Source organism: Petromyzon marinus, chromosome 52 (genome assembly GCF_048934315.1).
Source record: "Petromyzon marinus isolate PM22_M1 ecotype Great Lakes invasive population chromosome 52, UKy_Petmar_22M1.pri1.0, whole genome shotgun sequence".
NCBI lineage: Eukaryota > Metazoa > Chordata > Hyperoartia > Petromyzontiformes > Petromyzontidae > Petromyzon > Petromyzon marinus.
Window position 1 is genome coordinate 10,273,657 of NC_133718.1, and position 23,983 is coordinate 10,297,639.

At 47.9% G+C, this 23,983-nt stretch overlaps 1 protein-coding gene across 1 annotated transcript; it reads right to left on the reverse strand.

Annotated features, from left to right (window-relative positions):
• Positions 1-3,997: 3,997 nt before the first annotated feature.
• On the reverse strand, positions 3,998-8,113 carry LOC142931290 (uncharacterized). Its single transcript, XM_076075029.1, has 3 exons — positions 8,106-8,113; positions 6,776-7,226; positions 3,998-5,242 (listed from the first exon to the last, which is right to left on the reverse strand). The coding sequence occupies exons 1-3, from the start codon at positions 8,111-8,113 to the stop codon at positions 5,051-5,053; spliced, it is 651 nt and encodes a 216-aa protein (XP_075931144.1). The 3' UTR covers positions 3,998-5,050.
• Positions 8,114-23,983: the final 15,870 nt, after the last annotated feature.

A 23,983-nucleotide genomic window follows, 5' to 3' on the forward strand; every position in this document is an offset into this window, starting at 1 on the left:
CTGCAGTGAGACGATGTCACAACGCTCGGTGGCACTGCGAAAATATTTAATAGAGCAGCAGGTCACGGCTTTTGGCAGTGTCAAAGGGTTGTTGTTGTAGTGTGGACTTGAGAGGGTAATGGGGACAGCATTTGAGTGTTTTGTTGTTTTGTGTCGTATTGTTTATGAATGCCCACCGTTGCGAGATAGGACAGTTCAAGAAGTACTTTCACGGGGGTACCGATAACATGACGAGCTTTTCTTCATGAGAACGCCACCGTTACAGGCGTCACTCACGGCAGCCCCACCTCGTGGACATGTCACGAGCCGCCTCTAGCAGCTGCACAAACACAACAACCGCCATTCGCCACTAAGTGGCGGTGACGTCACCACGACGCTTGTGCCAGGCCATGTGCACCATGAGGCCATGAGGCACGGATACACAAACGCAGAGACGCAGCGATTTAATGGATGAACGAGCTTTCTAAATCTCGTTTCAATGGTCACTTTTATTCAATAAACTATGTTCAATGAGTTTAAGACGTAGGCTTTCGCGACCAATATTATCCATGATAAAGGTTTTGTTTTGGGTGGCGTAAATATCAATGCGTCGTGAAACCCGCACAAGTTATGCATATTCCCAGTTGTTTTCTCCAGTCGTGCATTCTCCCTCACGCACTTAGCCAGCTCGTTGTAGGCAACTTTTATTTTACACTCGAATTAATCTGGAGCTGTGCCCTCTACCAGAAGAAACTCGACTCCCAGAGACCACTCTCGGTTGATGGTGGTGAAGAAGCCAAGGCTGTCGGTCCCTTACGTAATTAATACTGCAACAACAAGGAGACACGTGAGTTGGTTGTCATTGGTGGTTATTGGCAGTGGAAGGCAGCGTGTCTTGCTGCCTCAGAGAGAAGAGAAAGGCGCTGGAATGCGACGAGAAAAAAAACTGCCCTGCAACTTCAAACTCGCAAACGATTGTCACCAGCGGCCATCTTACGTGAGGGAAGCGTCGCCCGTTGTGGTGAACGGGAAATCCGGCGATGACGTCTTCAACACGCCCCTCCACCTCCCCCCGTTTGCCCCCCCCCCCCCCCCACCGTTAACCTTCCCGCTACCGCTAGGGGCGCTGCGCGAGACGCTTGCGAGGCAAATAAATAAATAATAAGGGCGCGGCTCGGCCTGTGACGTCATTTATCCGGTTTGGGGGCGGGGTCAGCGCGTCACATCCGGCGATGACGTCGCTATCGTCACAGGCTTAATGCACACGTGACGCTCACACGCGAGTCTCACACCTGAACTGGCTTCGCGTTGGCAACACGTCGTGGCAAGATGCTGCTCCTGCATGTAGTCATACCGTTTGTCGCGTTGCTCTTGATTCACTTTCCAGACTGGTTGACTACAAAGGAGTAGGCAGTGTCAACTACCCGACTCCATTGGTCACAAAGCCCAACATAGACCCCTTGCCATGCGTTGTGTCACAGCAGCTCATGGCCATTGCGATAGTGATGATGGCTGTGATCCAGATATTCCTGTGGCGACGTTGGAGCTGTAACCTATCCAACACCCAGCGTTACAGCACCATGCTGTGCGAGGAAAACGTGAAGCTGCGTCAAAGAAGACGCACGGTGGAAGACGACAACGCATTCCTTAAGTTCAGGGAGGCGGAGACGCGTAAAGACAATGAGGCGTTGCGTCTAGAGATACTGCTTCGGGATAACGCAATGGTGCTGAATCAACAGATGCTGTGTGAACAGAACTGGCTCGTAAAGAAGGAGAATCAACGGCTGCGTCACGAGAACGAGAAGCTGATTCGTGCCGCAGCCCCCCACGCCACCACGGCCAACGTCTCCGCCAATGCCGCCGACGCTCCCACCGCCGCGAACGCCGACGCCGATGACGCCACCACCGCCGCTATCACGACTAACGAGGAGACCTCCTTTGCTGCCACAGCCAACACCACATCGTCCACCAATGCCGCAGACGCTCCCACCGCCTCGAACGCCGACGCTGATGACGCTACCGCCTCCATCGCCGCCACTGACACCCCCACCGCCAACGTCACCAACAAGACCAAGAAGCTTAAATTTCGATGTCTCAGAAACTTCTTTCGTAAACGCTTCAATTTGACACGTTTAAGAGCCCGAATAAAAACATCACCCACATAAAGGCAAAAGACAAAGGACCCCCGTATAGCCTTAACAGACTGTTTGGATAATGCCTGTTAGCAAGGACGTATGACGTACACGACCACTCCTCACACACATGGACGCACACACACGCACGTGCCTGACTTACTAATGGGTTCTGTTCCTGAGGACCCTTCGTAAGTCGAATGGTTTGTCAGTCGGGAAGCAATAATGTACTGTATTTAAATGCACATATCCGTCGGTGTCATAAAATGTGTTATGGTTAAACAAAAAAAGGGAAGCACTGTTAAGATTATAAATAAGAATTATTGTATATTTGCATGTAACACTCTAAAAAATGTACTGTATGGCAAATACAACTTAAAATAAAGTAACATGAAAATAAATTCGTTTTGTTTTCGTTACCTTGAGTCCTGATGCTGGCTTGGTTGTGTAGGAGAAATTAATTGTTAATTAAAAGAAGAATTTTGATTTAAAGCTTTGGTGACTGCAGTAATTCATATTCTTAGCTCTGTCGGTAAAGTCACGTTGATGGGAAACAATAAAGTAATAATATATATATAAAACAATAAAAATTCTCACGACGTTTCGACTGCAACACAAGCAGTCATCATCAGCTATGAAAACCAACGGCAAGAACATTTTCACACCTGATGATGACCGTTTCTGTTATGGTCGAAACGTCGTGAGAATTTTGATTGTTTTATACATATTTTGTTTCCCTTCAACGTGACTTTACCGAAAGAACCAAGAATATGAATCACTGCAGTCACGAAAGCTTTAAATAAAAAAATAAAGGTTTTGTTTTGGGTGGCGTAAATATCAATACGTCGTGAAACCCGCACAAGTTGTGCATATTCCCAGTTGTTTTCTCCAGTCGTGCATCCTCCCTCACGCACTTAGCCAGCTCGTTGTAGGCAACTTTTATTTTACACTCGAACTAATCTGGAGCTGTGCCCTCTACCAGAAGAAACTCGACTCCCATAGACCACTCTCGGTTGATGGTGGTGAAGAAGCCAAGGCTGTCGGTCCCTCAGGTAATTAATACTGCAACAACAACAAGGAGACACGTGAGTTGGTTGTCATTGGTGGTTATTGGCAGTGGACGCCCGTGTGTCTTGCTGCCTCAGAGAGAAGAGAAAGGCGCTGGAATGCGACAAGAGAAAAAACTGCCCTGCAACTTCAAACTCGCAAACGATTGTCACCAGCGGCCATCTTACGTGAGGAAAGCGTCGCCCGTTGTTGTGAACGGGAAAGCCGGCGATGACGTCTTCAACACGCCCCCCCCCCCCTTCACCTTTCCCTCCCCCCACGCCGTGAGGGGACACAGGGATTGGCAAAAGCGAGAAACTTTTCCCTGTGTAAGATGGCCGACAGCAACGCGTACATCGCGGCAGCGCTCCCGACCCCCCCTACCGTCCCCCCACCCCCCACCGTTATCCTCCCCGCTACCGCTAGGGGCACGGCACGAAAAACCGCTTGAGTTAAAATAAATAAATAAGGCGCACCTCGGTCTGTGACGTCACAGACCGCATTTTTTTTGGGGGGGGGGGGGGGTCAGCTGACGTGCCCGGCCGGTGTCAGATTCTAACCGCATCACATCCGGCGATGACGTCACATTCGTCACAGGATAAATACACGTGAGAGGGCGATGGTGCTGCATCCACAGATGCTGCATGAGGAGAGCCGGCTCGTAGAGAAGGAGAATCAACGGCTGCGTCACGAGAATGAGAAGCTGATTCGTGCCGCAGCCGTCAACGTCAGCACCTCCACCAATGTCACGGACACTCCCAACGCCGCGAACGCCAACACCAACAACGCCATCACCACGATGCCAACACCGCCGCCACTAATGCCATTGCCAAGACGAATAAACTTTCATTTTTATGGCTCAGAAACCTCTTTCATTCAACTATTTCATTTTAAAAGTTAAAAAGCCCGAATTAAAACATCACACACAAAGGCAAAAGACAAAGAACCCCCGCATAGCCTTCACAGACTGTTTGGACAAGGGCTGTTAGCAAGAACGTATAACCTACACGACCGCTCCTCACACAAAGACAAAGATCCCCCGTTTTGCCTTAACAGACTGTAGGGGCAGGTGCTGTTAGCGAGCACCTATGAAGGCCGAAATGGTACACGAGTGGGTGGGTGGCCAGCACCACGCCCGACTGCCTTTGTCTCCCCAGTGGCGATGTTTACACCGCACCAGGTACTCATTTGAGGCTGAGTCGACCTAGGGGAGGCCCGGGACCGGTTCAGATAATCGCCACTGGTGTTGGCCGTGAGAGGGAATCGAACCCGGGTCGCCAGGTTCATAGCGCAGCGCGCTAACCGCTACACTATTGCTCCCCACACATGGACACACACATGGACACACACACACACACAAGTGGCTGACTTACTAATGGGTTCTGTTCCTGAACAGCCTTTATAAGTCGAATGGTTCGTAAGTCGAGACGCGATAATTAAGTGTATTTAAATGCACATACCTGTAAGTGTTATAAAATGTGTTATGGTTAAACAAAAAAGGGAAGCATTGTTAGGCATAAAAAACAATAATTGTACATTTGCCTGTAACACTGTAAAAAATATACTGTATGGGGAATACAACTCAAAATAAAGTTTCGTTAAAATAAATGAATCCGATTTGTTTTCGTTACCTTGAGTCTAGTCACGTGGTAACACTGTGGTGGTATTGTGAGTAATGTATCACGTGGTAACACTGTGGGGGTATTGTGAGTAATGTATCACGTGGTAACACTGAGAGCCGCTTTAGGGGGTATTTGGCCTACTCTTTCACACGCTTTCCCCCACGATGTGCGACCTGCCGATCGATTAACCGCTCTAGTCGGCATGTAACAATCGCTTTTAATTCCTCGCCTAACAACACTCGCTCATTCGTATGACACACACGGCAACGCTCAAGTGTCCCACCAGGCGAATGTGCTCACGTAAGGTGGAAAGCCAGGGAAGGGGGGAGGATGGGACAAGGGTGGCGACGGGTAGGCCCACGGTGGGACGCTCTGCTTCTGCTTGTAACCCTTCTTCCATGCTCCGTGCCCACCCTTGGGTCTGCCTGGCATCTCGTAGTCGTCGGCGGAGGGGGCACTCTCCTGCGGCGTCGGCACACACACGGGAACGCACATCGGAGAGACGCTTTCGCGCGATTCTGCATTCCTTAAATGACTACGGCTTGACCTCGTATAACGGACCATGCTCATAACGACAGCCCGTTTATTACGAGCATAGCTGCAGTGGCGTTAATTCTCGTGTCGATTCGCATACTTCCACACAGCGTCCGGGTTACCTTAGCCACCCTACATATATAACGATCGTGCTCGCTGCCAAGCATCCAATCATTGATGGGTTTTTCTTTTGTATTCTATGAATAATGTACACATGTACCTGCCTGTATGTCATGTTTTAATTTAGCATTTGTTTAGGATGCCTGTTCAAATAAACCATTACAAATACACAGCGACACATTGACGCTGTCACGTGTTTCCTCAAGGTCCAGTTTAAGTTTTCATTCCAGGTTCGCTAGTGGTTCGTTCTAAAGAGGTAATATCTGTATTTACATAACATTACATATGGGCCTTCAAACTACGCACTGCATTGTTGGCACAGCATGTACTTCCACAATGACAGAGATCCCCCGCATAGCCTTTAACAGACTGTTGGGGCAAATGCTGTTTGAGAGCATCTATTAATGCCGGCACGGCACGCGATGGAGATGGTTGGCCAGCACAATGCTTGGCTGCCCTTGTTTCCTCAAATGTGGATATTTACACACAGCACCAGGTGACTATTTAAGGCTGAGGCAACCTACGGGAGGCACAGCAAAAGATTAAATATTAGCCACTGTCATTGGTCGAACTCAAGTTGCCGGGTTCGGGGCGTAGTGCATTGAACCGCACCATCACTGTACTTCCAATGGCACACGTAAAAGACAAAGATCTTCTTGAATTACAAACCACGTGGCAGACGAGTTTGTAATCTGACTTAAAAATCAATCGAAATAGCCTTCATGAAACGGGTTTTCTTCATGTTTTTACTTCTCTTCAAATGCAATGCATTTGGTTCAACGACACTCCACATCTTTAATTCCCCACGCAGAAAAAAATCTTCGTCTTGCTAATCAACCTACTCGTATTGTTACGCTGCAACAGAAGGGCACCTCCTCACCTCCACCCTCGGTAACATGGCCGAATAAAACATCGGGCTGGGTCCACGTCCTGGCGAGAGCCACGTAGCTGCCAACGTTTAGGGGTTAGGCTGCTTTTCTTCACAAATGTATCAAAAGCTTCCTTTCCACCACAATGAAAGAATTATGCCATAATTTACAGCCCTTCATGAAACCATCTTGACAGATGAAGGTCTCACCATGCCGTATTGGGTCATGGGGGGGAGTTGTTTGACCATACATCGCCATTTTGGTTTGTGCATGATGGTCAATGTGGTCCCAGGACTGGTTTTGAAAAGTTACAAGTTTAAGCCTTGGGGGAGGGGGGGGGGTCGGGTTTTTGCACCACTGGCTCACAGCAAATGAACATTTGCCCCATTGCATGTTTTGAGCAGGAAAGGCAGCTCAACTCTCAACGAATCCATTCATCCGAATCCATCACAGCCCCGCCGCCCCGACTCACCTTGCTGGCCCGGGACGCTGAGTCGGCGTCATAGCTCGCGGCCGCGTCGCTCTCTCCGCCGGCGCCGGCGGCAGACTCCGCCGCTGGCGGCAGAAGATCGGCGAGCTTCAGCTCATCCTCGTTGCCGTGGCCCGTGAAGACCACGACGCAGGTGCCGGCGCTGGCGTCCACCGACTTGATCGTGGCGTCGTAGACCACGCCGTCCTCGGACCAAGCAGCCTGGCACAGGTCGCCCGGCCTCCACTGGCACGCGAGAGGTTGGCACAGAGACGGGCAACGATTGACCCCGTCTAGCCGACGCGTGCCACTGGAGCAAGCGCTGTTGGCACACCTACGGAGGACGGCATGGCGCAACAAGGCGGCGATGCGGCCAGCACCACGCCTGGCTGCCTCGAGTCTCCACAAAGTAAACCGCTTTAGTCTGCGCTCCACCAACGGAAGAAAAGCAAAACTGCATTAACTCTCTCCTGAAGAGCTCCCGTGGCTGGAAGACCTCGACATCGGCATTTAGCTGAGGAAAATTGCCATCCGCAGGACTGTGTATGCTTACGTAGAATTTGTGTTCCTTGTTCTCAGTGTTGTCGCAGCGGGGAACACACAAAGGGACCGTTTGGCTAACCATCAAACTTTTGGCTCGATTTTTCACTGTGCACTTTCAGATTCGCTTCTGCGGCCATCTAGAACGCTCTTCCTTTCCGATATTAAGAAGCCACTGGAGCTATGCACTTTTACATCTAGACTGAAAACTAATTTCTTTAGAACTGATTTTTGTCTTCAGTTTCTTGTACTTCCCCTGCACTTCTGACTAGCGCGGTTGGCTATGTACGGTGCAAAACGTCGTGAGAATTTTAGTGTTTTATTTGCATTATTTTATTATTTCCCTTCTACGTGACTTTACCGAAAGAACCAAGAATATTGTGCGAAAGTAATTCAACATACATACATGAGAATCTTTATTTAGACTGGAGGAATTCGATGAGCTATGAAGCTCATTTTCCCAGATGGTCCAGAATGGGGAGCTCAGCAAAGTACAACAGCAAACAATACAAATGAAATGATAGGAGTGAAAAATAAAGAAAATGGTTAGCAAGTCACTAAATATAAACAAAGAAATTTATTAATTACGGGAGTCCGATTTATCAAGCTTGGGCAAGGCAGCAAAAAACAACAAAACAGTCCCAGGCTACACCGAGATAACACCACACGGTAGCAGTCTCTCAATAAAATGTCACATTAACACTGAGTTCGAATCTGGCTACAACTCCAAATGGCTCACACGGTGGAGCCTAAACAGACTGAGAGTGGATTTCGGCAGAAGCAACTCTCTCACGAAATCATGGGTGGTTTCCACGCAAAAGAAGAATTTGATTATGATAATATGGCTTTCCCCTTTCTGGCAATAAAACTGAAAGGGGAAAACCCTATTATCATAATTTAATACTGGCAAAGGAGGTTTCATGAAATAATTTGCTTGTCAGGAGAAGCAAACCTCATGGACCTTCTCCCTGAGATTTCCCTGCAGCACTACAATGCCAAACACCAGAAGCGGTGGCCTGTGAAGAATATTGGTGAAAGGCCAATATAGGTTGGACAGCAGACACGACAAAGCGGACAACTATTAACATCACGCAGGTAATGGTCAAAGTTATAAATCACATTTGCAAATAAACGTGACAGCCACATCCAGAGCACCAGTAATCTTCTGCTTCAGGATATTTACCTTGTCGGAGGGCGACACGCTGCTCCTCTTGTGCCGTCTTCCGTGTCTTCGCCCGCTTGTTCACGGACTTTGTCTCCCCGTAGGTCTTGGGGCTCTCGCAAGTGGCGGTGCTATTTTTGAGCGCTGTCTGAAAGAACACGGGCGGTTAGTTGAGGTTGGTTGGGTTTCGTGTGGCCACGGCCATATACACTGACGTAGTCACGGGCCGTAGGTAACCCACCCCTGCTCTAAGACGTGTAGGACCGGGTGTCTCGATCTGCTTCTGTACATACACGTACTACTTTGGAACGGCTCGTAGAGTGTTGGCAACTCAGCAATTTTGTTGCTCGATTTAGAGGCATTTTTGGGGGTTTACCAAGCGACCAAATTTGAGTGACTTTCTGGGATAATTTTGAGGATTTAGAAGCAATTCCCGCTGCGTATGAATGTACGCATTCACATGACAATTAAATTGGCTCATCGACTCAAAAAAGCACGCTCTTAGAAATCCTACGTCACTTTGCTATGGCACAATGTCGAGTGCCATTTATTATAACTAGTCTAGGCATAATGCAGCCTTATTGAGTTAGCAACAATGCTGTCAAACCACTGTGTGCCCATTTTCCCCATTCATATTTGTACCCGACATGTTTCCAACCTGCACACGCATCACTGTGCACGTTCTCCGCCGCCTGGTGAGGAAGTTCGTTTAGACAAAAACAGTCAAATCAACTTGAGCAAGGCGCTTACCATCGAATGATAACACAGTACTCGAAGATGTACGCATGTTGAATTTCTTTCGCATCGTACGTAGCCAATCATACTAATCGGAGGTATGGGGGAAGGAGAACAAAAATGTAGCCGTGAAGAAATTAGTTTTGTAACCACTGGTGGTGCACGTGACACACGAAGTGTGTTATATTGTCGGGCTTTCCCGGGTATCCCTTGCAACAGGTGTGTTGTGTCTCAAGGTGTAAATATAACCATGTACACGCACACAGAGATACGAAGTGCACAAGTACACACAGACAAGCGATACAAAGACCCCCCCCCGTATAGCCTTAACAGACTGTTGGGGCAAGTGCTGTTAGCAAGCACCTATAAAGGCCGGAAGAGCACACGAGGGGGTGGGTGGTCAGCACCACGCCCGGCCGCCTTTGTCTCCCCAGTGGCGATGTTTACACACCGCGCCTGGTCCTCATTTGTGGCTGAGTCGACCTAGGGGAGGCCCAGGACCGGTTGAGCTCGCAGCCAGAGTCTGAGACACTCACCTTGAAGCACGTGACGGCTTTGTCATACGCCTTGATGAGCGCTGTGTCGTCCCAAATGTCAGAATCGTCACTCTACACAGGGCACACAACCACCACCACCACGACCCTTTTGAGTCGACATCGACCGCACGTGGCACGCTCAGCACGTGCTACGCTCAACACGCGGCACGTGCCACGCTCAGCACGCGGCACGCTCAGCACATGCCACACGCTCAGCACGTGCCACACGCTCAGCACGCGGCACACGCTCAGCACGCGGCACACGCCGCACGTGGCACGCTCAGCACGCGGCACGCTCAGCACGCGGTGAGACCCACGGCGTTCCCCGACACCCGGAGCGCTGTGCGAGAGAAGTGACGTCCGTCCACTGCAGTACCAGGGCGCGGCGCATTGCGGCGCTTGTTTTGACCATACTTCACCACGCTGGTACCAGAGCGGGTCTGTGAATGCGGGCGAGTGAAGGCTCGAGTTCCGTACAGTGCTGACACACACGCAATTTGCAGGTTAATTGAATGCAAGTACACCGTCGAAAGTGATAGCAAGAGGAAATTATATACAGAGCCAGTGGTAGAAATTCCTCATTTCGAGGGCGGCGAGCGGCGACTCGCATATGACCACCGCTGTTGATTCGCCACAAAGTAGTGCACTGTTGACTTCATTCATACCGCACTGTAGTGTCACTGTACAATGCACGTAAGCCCAACCGTGCATGCGCAGACAGCGCTGTACACGCGTACCGTGCGAACATAACGTCAACAACATAACGTCAATAACACAACAACATAACGTCAACAACATAACGTCAATAACACAACATAACGTCAATAACATAACGTCAACAACATAACGTAAAATTTCGATTTAAAGCTTTCGTGACTGCAAGGATTCATCTTCTTTGGTTCTTTCGGTAAAGTCACATAGAATGAGAATAAAATAATAAATTGATAAAATAAAATAACACAATAATATTCTCACGACGTTTCGGCCACAACACAAGCGGCCTTCATCAGGTGAAGGGACGAGACTGTCTGGTAGGACAGCGCTGGAGTGAAAAAGGCACGCTCAGATCACGACCTTTAAGCTGTGTCAGAAGAAACAAAGCGCCTTGACAAAGGAATTAGTATATAATTTAGCATTGAAATGGCCGAGTGATTAGCTTGTGACTGGTCACAGAAATGGCTATGTTAAAGTTAAAGCATACACATCCGCAGAGGCACCCCTTGACAAAGGAATTAGCATAGAATTTAGCATTGAAATAGCTAAGTTAAAGCATACACATCCGCAGAGGCACCCCTTGACAAAGGAATTAGCATAGAATTTAGCATTGAAATAGCTGAGTGATTAGCTTGTAACTGGTCACAGAAATAGCTATGTTAAAGTCAGAGCATACACATTCACCGAGGCACCTAGTATAAATCAAACAGGAGAATTTAGCATTGAAATAACTAGGCAAATTTAGCATTGAAATAACTGAGTGATTAGCTAGTGACTGGTCACAGAAATGGCTATGTTGAAGTCAAGGCCTACACATCTGAGCTATTCACAGTAACTGGGTATACAATACAATGTATAATGAATACTATATAGTGAACCAATAAAAAACTAAAATATAAATTACCTTAATGTTATCAATAAACTCTTTATTCTCCAATCAGCTAAGGTACCAACAATAAGTCGTTATATTATCACAATGCTATATGGCGCAAAAAATGGGTGGATTCTTACCCTCAACTTTAGCAACACGGATAGCTACGGGCCCCGTTCAGACGGACGAGTTCATCCAAGGTCGGAACAGAGGAGGGGGAAAGAGACAGCTGCGAGGCGCTATTATACTCCATGGTGTAAACCATACCATTAACCGTGGTGTGAGAGGTATTAAGAGTCAATGCTGGCGAAAGAGCTGCGGTCTGAAGGTCATCGTAAAATACAATTAATTAAGAACGGAAATGGTTTAAAATATCTTTCCAATGGTTACTAAGCCAGAATCCATCTTCTCGGTTGAAATTGTCTCTGTGCTTGTATATGTGAATGGCCTCATGAACGAATCTCTCATGGTAGCCGGTTGGTTTGCAAAGAACCTCCATCTTGGAGAAGTCAATGTCATGTGAGCCCACTGAATTATAACAGTGATCTGCCACGGCAGAGGAGTTCGTCCTACCGTGTTTCAAGTCTGCTTTATGTTCACGGATGCGGTCCGAGATATGTCGTTTGGTTTCTCCAATGTAGCTACTACCACAGAGGCACTTTAGTTTGTAAACGCCAGGGTAACTGTATGTCTGGAACAGCATCTTTTACAGATGGAACTAGATCATGGATTTTATGTATTGTGTTGAATCGGACCTGGATCTTGTGTTTATTCAGGATTTTGGAGATTTTTTTAGTGACCCCTGCAATGTAGGGTAAGGTGATGGTTTTGAGTGGCTCCACAAGAGAATCCTTGCAGTCACGAAAGCTTTAAATCGAAATTTAACCGCCTCTACGGGGAGGGATTTCACACATCCTTAAGATCATTCAACAGACTCCGGGATAAGAAGGCTCAACTAATCGAGTCTCTCACCTTTCTGAAGAGATGCCGCGACTCTAAGGTAATACCAACCGCATTTACACTAACCTCTGCTGTTGCAACTTCTCTCAATGCAAAACGAATTCTAGCTAGAACTAGCTTCGCTCTTATCTCGGAAAAAATCAGACTTACACGCACCGAACTCGATCAGTTAGACAAGACACTCTACAAATCACACTTAACATTGACAGCAACAATGTCTACATCGGATTGGGAACATGTAGACAATATGACTACCTCGAAAAGATAGACGTCAACAAAGTCGTAATTAATCGCAGTAACAGTTCCATTTCTGATGGTCTGAAATCCATTTTAGCTAAAGGTCTAAACTTTGCTGTCACACCGAGACACTTACCGGTTAATTATATCATTGCCCATGTCGACGTTGCACTCAAGGGCTTGAGTCCCATCGCTGCAGACGTAGCAACATCTGAAATCGCTGCACCCCTCAAAAACGCTAAGTTGCCACCCAGCAACATCAGCAAAGACGAACGTTTTGAATTATCTCAATTAAAAAAGAGGGATGATATTGTCGTCCTCTCAGCCGACAAGGGCAATGCCACTGTCATCATGGACAAAACAGAATATAACAACAAAATTCAAGAACTACTCAACGATGGCAGCTATACAAAAATAAAAAGAGATCCCACCAACAGCCTGGTAACCAAAACGAACAAAATCATCTATGATTCAACAGCATTAATTGATGAGACCAAACAGTTCTCGTTGAAACCCTCTGCTGCCAGACCACCAAGATTATATGGCCGTCCAAAGATACACAAAGAAGATACACCCCTTCGTCCCATCGTCTCTACTATCAACTCCCCCACCTATAAACTGGCACGTTTTCTTGCTGATATACTGCGACCTTTCACTGGAAAAAACACCTCTGCGGTACTAAATTCTACTCACCTGATATCGACAATCAAAGGCATTTCCCTGTCCCTAGACGACCTGCTTGTCAGTTTTGATGTGGTGTCCTTGTTCACCAAAGTCCCGGTACCTGACACCATCGCTATCATTGAAGACTTGGTTCATCAAGGACTGCACACTGATGTACCCCCCCTGGTGAGACATTGCTTAACCAACACATACTTCACCTGGAATGGAACTTTCTACAAACTGAGGGCACTCCAATGGGCTCCCCCTTATCTCCGGTTGTAGCCAACGTATTCATGGAAAAATTTGAAACTGACGCCATCCAGACTGCCACTCTACGCCCGACCTTATGGAAGAGGTACGTGGATGACACCTTTGTCATCTGGCCACATGGCCAGCCTGCTCTAGACCAATTCCGCGACCACATCAATTCCATACACCCAGCCATCAGATTTACCATGGAGGTCGAAAAAGATGGCAAACTACCCTTTTTGGATTTCTTAATTAAAAGGAGACATGATGGTTCAATGAGCCACTCTGTCTACAGGAAAGCCACCCATACAGATGCTTACTTGAAACCGGATTCCCACCGCATCCATCCCAGAAGAACTCCCTCATCAAGACTCTATACCATAGAGCCCAATGCATTTCCGACCAGGAACACATTACCAGTGAACTCAAGCACGTACACCAGGCTCTCAGGGCTAATGGTTACTCCGACTACACAATCCACAAAGCCATCACTCCAGTCATGAAGAAGGATTATCTTGTGGAGCCACTCAAAACCATCACCTTCCCCTACATTGCAGGGGTCACTAAAAAGATCTCCAAAATCCTGAATAAACACAAGATCCAGGTCCGATTCTACACAATACATAAAATCCATGATCTAGTTCCATCTGTAAAAGATGCTGTTCCAGACATACAGTTAACCCGGGCGTTTACAAACTAAAGTGCCTCTGTGGTAGTAGCTACATTGGAGAAACCAAACGACATATCTCGGACCGCATCCGTGAACATAAAGCAGACTTGAAACACGGTAGGACGAACTCCTCTGCCGTGGCAGATCACTGTTATAATTCAGTGGGCTCACATGACATTGACTTCTCCAAGACGGAGGTTCTTTGCAAACCAACCGGCTACCATGAGAGATTCGTTCATGAGGCCATTCACATATACAAGCACAAAGACAATTTCAACCGAGAAGAAGGATTCTGGCTTAGTGACCATTGGAAAGATGTTTTAAACCATTTCCGTTCTTAATTAATTGTATTTTACGATGACCTTCAGACCGCAGCTCTTTCGCCAGCATTGACTCTTAATACCTCTCACACCACGGTTAATGGTATGGTTTACAAAATGGAGTATAATAGCGCCTCGCAGCTGTCTCTTTCCCCCTCCTCTGTTCCGACCTTGGATGAACTCGTCCGTCTGAACGGGGCCCGTAGCTATCCGTGTTGCTAAAGTTGAGGGTAAGAATCCACCCATTTTTTCGCCATATAGCATTGTGATATATAACGACTTATTGTTGGTACCTTAGCTGATTGGAGAATATAGAGTTTATTGATAACATTAAGGTAATTTAAACTTTAGTTTTTATCGTTTCACTATATAGTATTCATTATACATTGTATACCCAGTTACTGTGAATAGCTCAGATGTGTAGGCCTTGACTTCAACATAGCCATTTCTGTGACCAGTCACTAGCTAAACACTCAGTTATTTCAATGCTTAATTCGCCTAGTTATTTCAATGCTAAATTCTCCTGTTTGATTTATACTAGGTGCCTCGGTGAATGTGTATGCTCTGACTTTAACATAGCTATTTCTGTGACCAGTTACAAGCTAATCACTCAGCTATTTCAATGCTAAATTCTATGCTAATTCCTTTGTCAAGGGGTGCCTCTGCAGATGTGTATGCTTTAACTTAGCTATTTCAATGCTAAATTATATGCTAATTCCTTTGTCAAGGGGTGCCTCTGCGGATGTGTATGCTTTAACTTTAACATAGCCATTTCTGTGACCAGTCACAAGCTAATCACTCGGCCATTTCAATGCTAAATTCTATGCTAATTCCTTTGTCAAGGCGCTTTGTTTCTTCTGACACAGCTTAAAGGTCGTGATCTGAGCGTGGCTTTTTTCACTCCAGCGCTGTCCTCCAGTCTCGTCCCTTCACCTGATGAAGGCCGCTTGTGTTGTGGCCGAAACGTCGTGAGAATATTATTGTGTTATTTTATTTTATCAATTTATTATTTTATTCTCATTCTACGTGACTTTACCGAAAGAACCAAAGAAGAACATAACGTCAATAACACAACATGTCAATAACATAACGTCAATAACATAACGTCAACAACATAACGTCAATAGCATAACGTCAATAACACAACAACATAACGCAGTGGTTCTTAACCTTGTTGGAGGTACCAAACCCCACCAGTTTCATATGCGCATTCACCGAACCCCTCTTTAGTGAAAAATAAAATGTGATTTTTTTCAAATTCAAGACATAGATATGTTTTTTACTGGTACACAAAATGAGCCGTGCATGAACATTACCTTGTTCAAAGAATAAAACCAACACAATGCATAAACTCACAACAAATTACATACCTGGAAATCAATGTGACTTCTGCTGTTGCCTTTGAGAGATCAGTTCAGATATGCGTGGCTTCACCTTGGCAAGTGCCACTCTCATGTCATTTTCACAGCAAAGTCTGTTCCTTTTCTTCGTTTTTATGTCCAGCATCCTCGAAAAGGATTGCTCACAAAGATATGTTGTAACAAATGGTATAAACAAATCCAGGGCTTTCTTAGCAATAACTGGATACTTGTTCATTTGTCGACACCAAAACGTTGAGAGCGTTGTTGTTCTGAAGAGTTGCTGTTGAACCTGGCTCTGCTGAATTTCAATGAATTCGTCGAGGAATTCATCATTGACATCTGCTGTTTCAACAGCAAACGTGAACGGCTGTCTCACCCATGCTGGATATGACTCTCTTGTAGGGAAATATCCGTCGAGAGACTTTGCAAGCTCATCTAAGTGCGTGGCAATTGTTTGCTTCAGTTCCGTGGATACAGAAATATCTCCGATTCCAGACACATCTTCGATCTTACTTGCACAGTCGTCCAGAAGCGGGAAGTTTGCGAAGTTATTGTTCTCTGTTCGTCGTTTCCATAACGGTAGCTTTTTTTGAAAAGCCTTCAGGTGTTCTTCCGCTTCCATGATATTGACTCCACCACCCTGCATCTGCTGATTGAGAAGATTGAGAGCTGCGAATATATCAGCCATGTACGCTAAAATGAGAATGAACTCAGGATTTTTGAAGCAATCTGCATGGCAGTGTTGGTGCTCTTGCAAAAACAGGGCTAATTCCACACGCATGGCAAAAACATGATTCAGCACCTGTCCCCGGGATAACCACCGAATATTAGAATGGAGCAGAAGTACCTCAAATTCAGAGCCCATTTCTTTACACAGCTCACTGAAGATGCGGTGCCTCAGAGCACTTTTTCGCACATAGTTCACACATTCCACCACAGTTTTTAATACTTCTGCCATTTTTGGAGGTAAGGTTTTTGTTGCCAACGCATGCCTGTGCAGAATACAATGCGTCACAATGATGTGTGGTGCATCGGCCTTTACTAGCGCACCAAAACCAGACTTTCTTCCCAGCATGACTGGAGCTCTGTCCGTACAAACTGCAGAAACCATATCCCATGAAAGATTGTTGTCTCTGAAGAAGTCATCCACAAGCTTCTTCACATCGGCTGCCTTCGTTGTTGTTGTAAGAGGCTTACAAAATAAAAACTCTTCTTTTATCATGTCGTCTTTCACATAGCGTACAAAAACAGCAAGCTGGCTTAGATCAGAAACGTCTGTGGTTTCGTCGAGTTGAAGGCTGAATTTTGCCGGGCTTGAAATCAGATCTGCGACTACTTGAGCCAAGATGTCTTTACTCATGTCTTCTATTCTGTCACTGACGGTGTCATTTGAAAGGGGAATTTGGGATAATTTACCTTCGGCAGCTGTTCCGAGTATCAGATTCGCCATCTTTAATGCAGCTGGTTTCACAAGTGTTTCACCAATTGTGTGTGGCTTGCCCTGCTTTGCGATCAGGTAAGCAACTTCGTACGATGCTGTCAGGATCGGTTTGTTAACAGGTACAAATCCAAGAGCAGGCAGAGTGGCCCTTTAATCGAATCTGGCTCTCTTCACCCTGAATTCAGCAAGTGTTGTGTTCTTGTATTCCCCGTCTCCGTGCAGCTTCAAGAAGTGTTCCTTTAGTTTTGCCGGTGCAAGACTAGAGTTGCTCAACTTGGCATTGCAAATCATGCAGATAGGACGCTCACTCCCATCACGTTCCGTGATACATGAGAATCCATGTTGTACATATTCGTCCGACCACTTTCTTCTTTTGCCCGACATAGTTAGTATGGATAAAATATTAAAGAAATCACACGACGTACGACAACAACAGTCACACGTTGACTACTGAGTATGCACTAAATTCCCCGCAGCGCTGATTGGCCAAGCAGTGTAGCATGATCATCTGCAGCCAGTGATGGCCAAGCGGGCCGTGTGTGTCATCACAAATTTACACAATAATTCAAGTGTGTCCGGACCTCCGTGGCGGGGGCTCTGCCGAACCCCTGAGATCGACTCACCGAACCCCTGGGGTTCGATCGAACCCAGGTTAAGAACCACTGACATAACGTCAATAACACAACACAAGGTCAATGACATAACGTCAACAACATAACGTCAATAACATAACGTCAATAACATAACGTCAACAACATAACGTCAATAACATAAAGTCAATAACGTGTTCATTCTGCTTCGCGGTGCACAGCATACAGAAGTAGTGCATCCGACAGCCACGACTCTACTGACGCTACCCCCCACTCTCACCAACCCGCACTGAGCAGGCGAGGTGAAGTATGGTCAAGTTAATAAACCCCACGGGGTGTGCAGAGGCCCTCGTCCAGCAGTGGACACGTGGAGCACAAAGAGGAGGGGGTATGGGAGAGGAGGAGCGGGCGCGACTTGTCCATCACCTGCCCCTTCTGGTAGACGACGTCTCCCCGCGACACGGCCATGGACGATGGCGCGAGCGAGCCCGCAAAGAGGCCCCCCAGGAGCTTTGAGACCTCGCAGGAGAAGCGCGCGACTGAAGGTGGTGGTGGTGGTTGTTGTTGGCGGTGGTGGTGAAGCCAAGCCGGCCGGTTCCCTTACGTAACGAACACAACAGCAGCAGCAGCAAGTAGACACGCTGCTTTAGCTGGGTGTTGTTTATCGGAGCTTATCGAAGGCCGCCTCTCTCGCTGCCTCCGAGTGAAGGGAGCGCGCGCCCCATGTGCGCCCTGAATGCCGCCACCGCAAACCTGCGACTCGCCGCCGGCGGCCATCTTACGCAAGGGAAGCGTCGCCCGCCGCTGTGAATGGGAAAGCCGGCGATGGGCGTCATCAACACGTCCCACTTCACCTCCCCACTCCCCACCCCCACGAAGAAACGGGACACGGGGATTGGGCCAAAGCGGGAAACTCTTCCCTGTGTAAGATGGCCGACAGGAACGCGTACACCGCGGCAGCGCTACGGACCGCGCCCCCTCCTCCCCGTCTCCCCCCCCCGCCATTATCCTCCCCGCTACCGCTATAGGCGCTGCGCGAAACGCCGCGCGATAAAAATGTTTCATAATTAATTAGGGCGCAACCTCGGTCTGTGACGTAACAAACATAATTGTTGGGGGCAGTGTCAGGTGACGTCACTGGCAGGTATCGAATTTCTTAGCGTCACATCCTGCGCGTCACATCCGGCGATGTCGCAATCGTCATAGGCTAAATACACGTGACGCTCGCACGTGACGCTCACAACTCCAACTGGCTCCTCGCTGGCAACACGCGTGGTCAAGATGGTGCTGCTGTATGGGGTCAAGGCGTTTGTCATGTTGACCTTGATTCACATTACCGGATTGGTTGGTTATAAAGGAGACAGTGCCAACTACCCGACCCTGACTCCATTGGTCACAAAGCCCAACATAGACCCCTTGCCATGCGTTGTGTCACAGCAGCTCATGGCCGTTGCGATAGTGATGATGGCTGTGATCGAGATATTCCTGTGGCGACGTTGGAGCTGTAACCTATCCAACACCGAGCGTTACAGCGCCATGCTGTGCGAGGAAAACATGAAGCTGTGTCAAAGAAGAAGCACGGTGGAAGACGACAACGCATTCCTCAGGTTCAGGGAGGCGGAGACGCGTAAAGACAATGAGGCGTCGCGTCTAGAGATACTGCTTCGGGAGAACGCAATGGTGCTGAATCCACAGATGCTGCGTGAAAAGAACTGGCTCGTAAAGAAGGAGAATCAACGGCTGCGTCACGAGAACGAGAAGCTGATTCGTGCCGCAGCCGCCCACGCCGCCACGGCCAACGTCACCGCCAATGCCGCGGACGCTCCCACCGCCGCGAACGCCGACGCCGATGACGCCACCACCGCTGCTATCACGACTAACGAGGAGACCTCCTTTGCTGCCACGGCCAACACCACATCGTCCACCAATGCCTCAGACGCTCCCACCGCCTCGAACGCCGACGCTGATGACGCTACCGCCTCCATCGCCGCCACTGACACCCCCACCGCCAACGTCACCAACAAGACCAAGAAGCTTAAATTTCGATGTCTCAGAAACTTCTTTCGTAAACGCTTCAATTTGACACGTTTAAGAGCACGAATAAAAACATCACCCACATAGAGGCAAAAGACAAAGGACCCCCGTATAGCCTTAACAGACTGTTTGGATAATGGCTGTTAGCAAGGACGTATGACGTACACGACCACTCCTCACACACACATGGACGCACACACACGCACGTGCCTGACTTACTAATGGGTTCTGTTCCTGATGACCCTTCGTAAGCCGCATGGTTTGTCATTCGGGAAGCAATAATGTACTGTATTTAAATGCACATATCCGGTCGGTGTCATAAAATGTTATGGTTAAACAAAAAAAGGGAAGCACTGTTAAGCTTATAAATAAGAATTATTGTATATTTGCATGTAACACTCTAAAAAATGTACTGTATGGTAAATACAACTTAAAATAAAGTAACATAAAAAGAAATTCGTTTTGTTTTCGTTACCTTGAGTCCTGATGCTGGCTTGGTTGTGTAGGAGAAATTAATTGTTAATTAAAATAATTTTGATTTAAAGCTTTGGTGACTGCAGTAATTCATATTCTTAGCTCTTTCGGTAAAGTCACGTTGAAGGGAAACAATAATAAAATATACGTAAAATAAAATTCTCACGACGTTTCGACTGCAACACAAACGGCAAGAAACATTTGAAAAAATGTTTTTGCCGTTGGTTTTCACACCTGATGATGACTACTTGTGTTGCAGTCGAAACGTCGTGAGAATTTTATTGTTTTATATATATTTTATTGTTTCCCTTCAACGTGACTTTACCAAAAGAACCAAGAATATGAATCACTGCAGTCACGAAAGCTTTAAATAAAGGTTTTGTTTTGGGTCGCGTAAATATCAATGCGTCGTGAAACCCGCACAAGTTATGCATATTCCCAGTTGTTTTCTCCAGTCCGTGCATCCTCCCTCACGCACTTAGCCAGCTCGTTGTAATCAACTTTTATTTTACACTCGAATTAATCTGGAGCTGTGCCCTCTACCAGAAGAAACTCGACTCCCAGAGACCACTCTCGGTTGATGGTGGTGGTGAAGAAGCCAAGGCTGTCGATCCCTTACGTAATTAATACTGCAACAACAACAAGGAGACACGTGAGTTGGTTGTCACTGGTGGCTATTGGCAGTGGAAGCCCGCGTGTCTTGCTGCCTCAGAGAGAAGAGAAAGGCGCTGGAATGCGCCGAGAAAAAACTGCCCTGCAACTTCAAACTCGCAAACGATTGTCACCAGCGGCCATCTTACGTGAGGGAAGCGTCGCCCGTTAACGGGAAAGCCGGCGGATGACGTTATCAACACGCCCCCCCCCCTTCACCTCTCCGTCCCCCCCACGCCGTGAGGGGACACAGGGATTGGCAAAAGCGAGAAACTTTTCCCTGTGTAAGATGGCCGACAGCAACGCGTACACCGCGGCAGCGCTCCCGACCCCCCCTACCGTCCCCCCACCCCCCACCGTTATCCTCCCCGCTACCGCTAGGGGCGCTGCACAAAAAAACCGCGCGAGGTAAAATAAATAAATAAGGACACCTCGGTCAGTGACGTCACAGACCCCATTTTTTTTTGGGGGGGGGGGGGGGGGGTCAGCTGAGGTGCCCGGCCGGTGTCGGATTCTAACCGTGTCACATCCGGCGATGACGTCACATTCGTCACAGGATATATACACGTGACGCTCACACGCGATGCTCACTCGAACTTGGCTTCTGTGGCAAGATGTTGCTCCTGCATGGAGTCAAGGTGTTCGTCATATTGACCTTGATTCACATTACCGGATTGGTCGATTATAAAGGAAACAGTGCCAACTACCCAACCCCGACTCCATTGTGCACAAAGCCCTACATAGACCCGCTGCCATGCGTTGTGTCACGGCTGATGGGCATTGCGATAGTGATGATGGCTGTGATCCAGATATTCCTGTGGCGTCGGTGGAGCTGTAACCTATCCGACGCCGAGCGTTACAGCGCCATGCTGTGCGAGGACAACGTGAAGCTGCGTCAAAGAACAAGCACGGTGGAAGACGACAACGCCTCCCTGAGGGTGAGGGAGGCGGCGACGCGTAAGGACAATGAGGCGTTGCGTCGAGAGATGCTGCTTCAGGAGAGGGCGATGGTGCTGCATCCACAGATGCTGCATGAGGAGAGCCGGCTCGTAGAGAAGGAGAATCAACGGCTGCGTCACGAGAACGAGAAGCTGATTCGTGCCGCAGCCGTCAACGTCAGCACCTCCACCAATGTCATGGACACTCCCAACGCCCCGAACGCCAACACCAACAACGCCATCACCACGACGCCAACACCGCCGCCACTAATGCCATTGCCAAGACGAATAAACTTTCATTTTTATGGCTCAGAAACCTCTTTCATTCAACTATTTCATTTTAAAAGTTAAAAAGTCCGAATTAAAACATCACACACAAAGGCAAAAGACAAAGAACCCCGGCATAGCCTTCACAGACTGTTTGGACAAGGGCTGTTAGCAAGGACGTATAACCTACACGACCGCTCCTCACACAAAGACAAAGATCCCCCATTTTGCCTAAACAGACTGTAGGGGCAGGTGCTGTTAGCGAGCACCTATGAAGGCCGAAATGGTACACGAGTGGGTGGGTGGCCAGCACCACGCCCGACTGCCTTTGTCTCCCCAGTGGTGATGTTTACACCGCACCAGGTACTCAGTTGAGGCTGAGTCGACCTAGGGGAGGCCCGGGACCGGTTCAGATAATCGCCACTGGTGTTGGCCGTGAGAGGGAATCGAACCCGGGTCGCCAGGTTCATAGCGCAGCGCGCTAACAGCTACACTACCGCTCACACACACATGGACACACACATGGACACACACACACGCAAGTGCCTGACTTACTAATGGGTTCTGTTCCTGAAGACCCTTCATAAGTCGAATGGTTCGTAAGTCGGGACGCGATAATTTACTGTATTTAAATGCACATACCTGTAAGTGTTATAAAATGTGTTATGGTTAAACAAAAAAGGGAAGCATTGTTAGGCATAAAAAAAACAATAATTGTACATTTGCCTGTAACACTGTAAAAAATATACTGTATGGGGAATACAACTCAAAATAAAGTTACGTGAAAATAAATTAATCTGATTTGCCGCGTCGCTCTCCCCGCCGGCGCCGGCGGCAGACTCCGCCGCTGGCGTCAGAAGATCGGCGAGCTTCAGCTCATCCTCGTTGCCGTAGCCCGTGAAGACGACGACGCACGTGCCGGCGCTGGCGTCCACCGACTTGATCGTGGCGTCGTAGACCACGCCATCCTCGGACCAGGCAGCCTGGCACAGGTCGCTCGGCCTCCAATGGCACGCGAAAGATTGGCACAGAGACGGGCAACGATTGACCCCGTCTAGCCGACGCGTGCCACTGGAGCAAGCGCTGTTGGCACACCTACGAAGGACGGCAAGGCGCAACAAGGCGGCGATGCGGCCAGAACCACGCCTGGCTGCCTCAAGTCTCCACAAAGTAAACCGCTGTAGTCTGCGCTCCACCAACGGAAGAAAAGCAAAACTACATTAACTCTCTCCTGAAGAGCTCCCGTGGCTGGAAGACCTCGACGTCGGCATTTAGCTGAGTAAAATTGCCATCCGCAGGACTGTGTATGCTTACGTACGATTTGTGTTCCTTGTTCTCAGTGTCGTTGCAGCGGGGAACACTCAAAGGGACCGTTTGGCTAACCATTGCAAGGGGCTGACGTAAACACAAAGCCAGGGTCACTGGGAGGTTGCGTTAGCCTAGATCTAGTTAAGTCAAAAAAGCTAATTGGTTCTGCATTACTATCAAAGTAACTTAAAGTCGGAATTTAACGACAGGGTAGGCTAAAGTTATTGATCTTCACACCCACTTCAATTGAACCCAGCCACAAGCTACGTCAATGTAACCATCACCCGTCTATTAATTTAATATGAAATGTATTTCCATATTTTAATAATTTCTATACGACTTGACCCGAAACCTATAACAATCAGGTTTTCCTAAGTCAACATAAATGCTCTAGCCTCTACCCATACGCAAATAATAAGCAGGGTTAAAGTAAGAGTAGAGAGGAAAAGAAATGCAAGGGCACAGCAAAACTGCAACGTAAGCAAAGGGC

What these genes read in the sequence shown, in the direction of transcription:
- LOC142931290 (XM_076075029.1), bottom strand. An exon ending in CAGCGTCCCGGGCCAGCAAG is followed by an intron (nt 5,243 to 6,775) that starts GTGAGTCGGGGC and finishes CCGACGCCGCAG; the next exon opens with GAGAGTGCCCCCTCCGCCGA.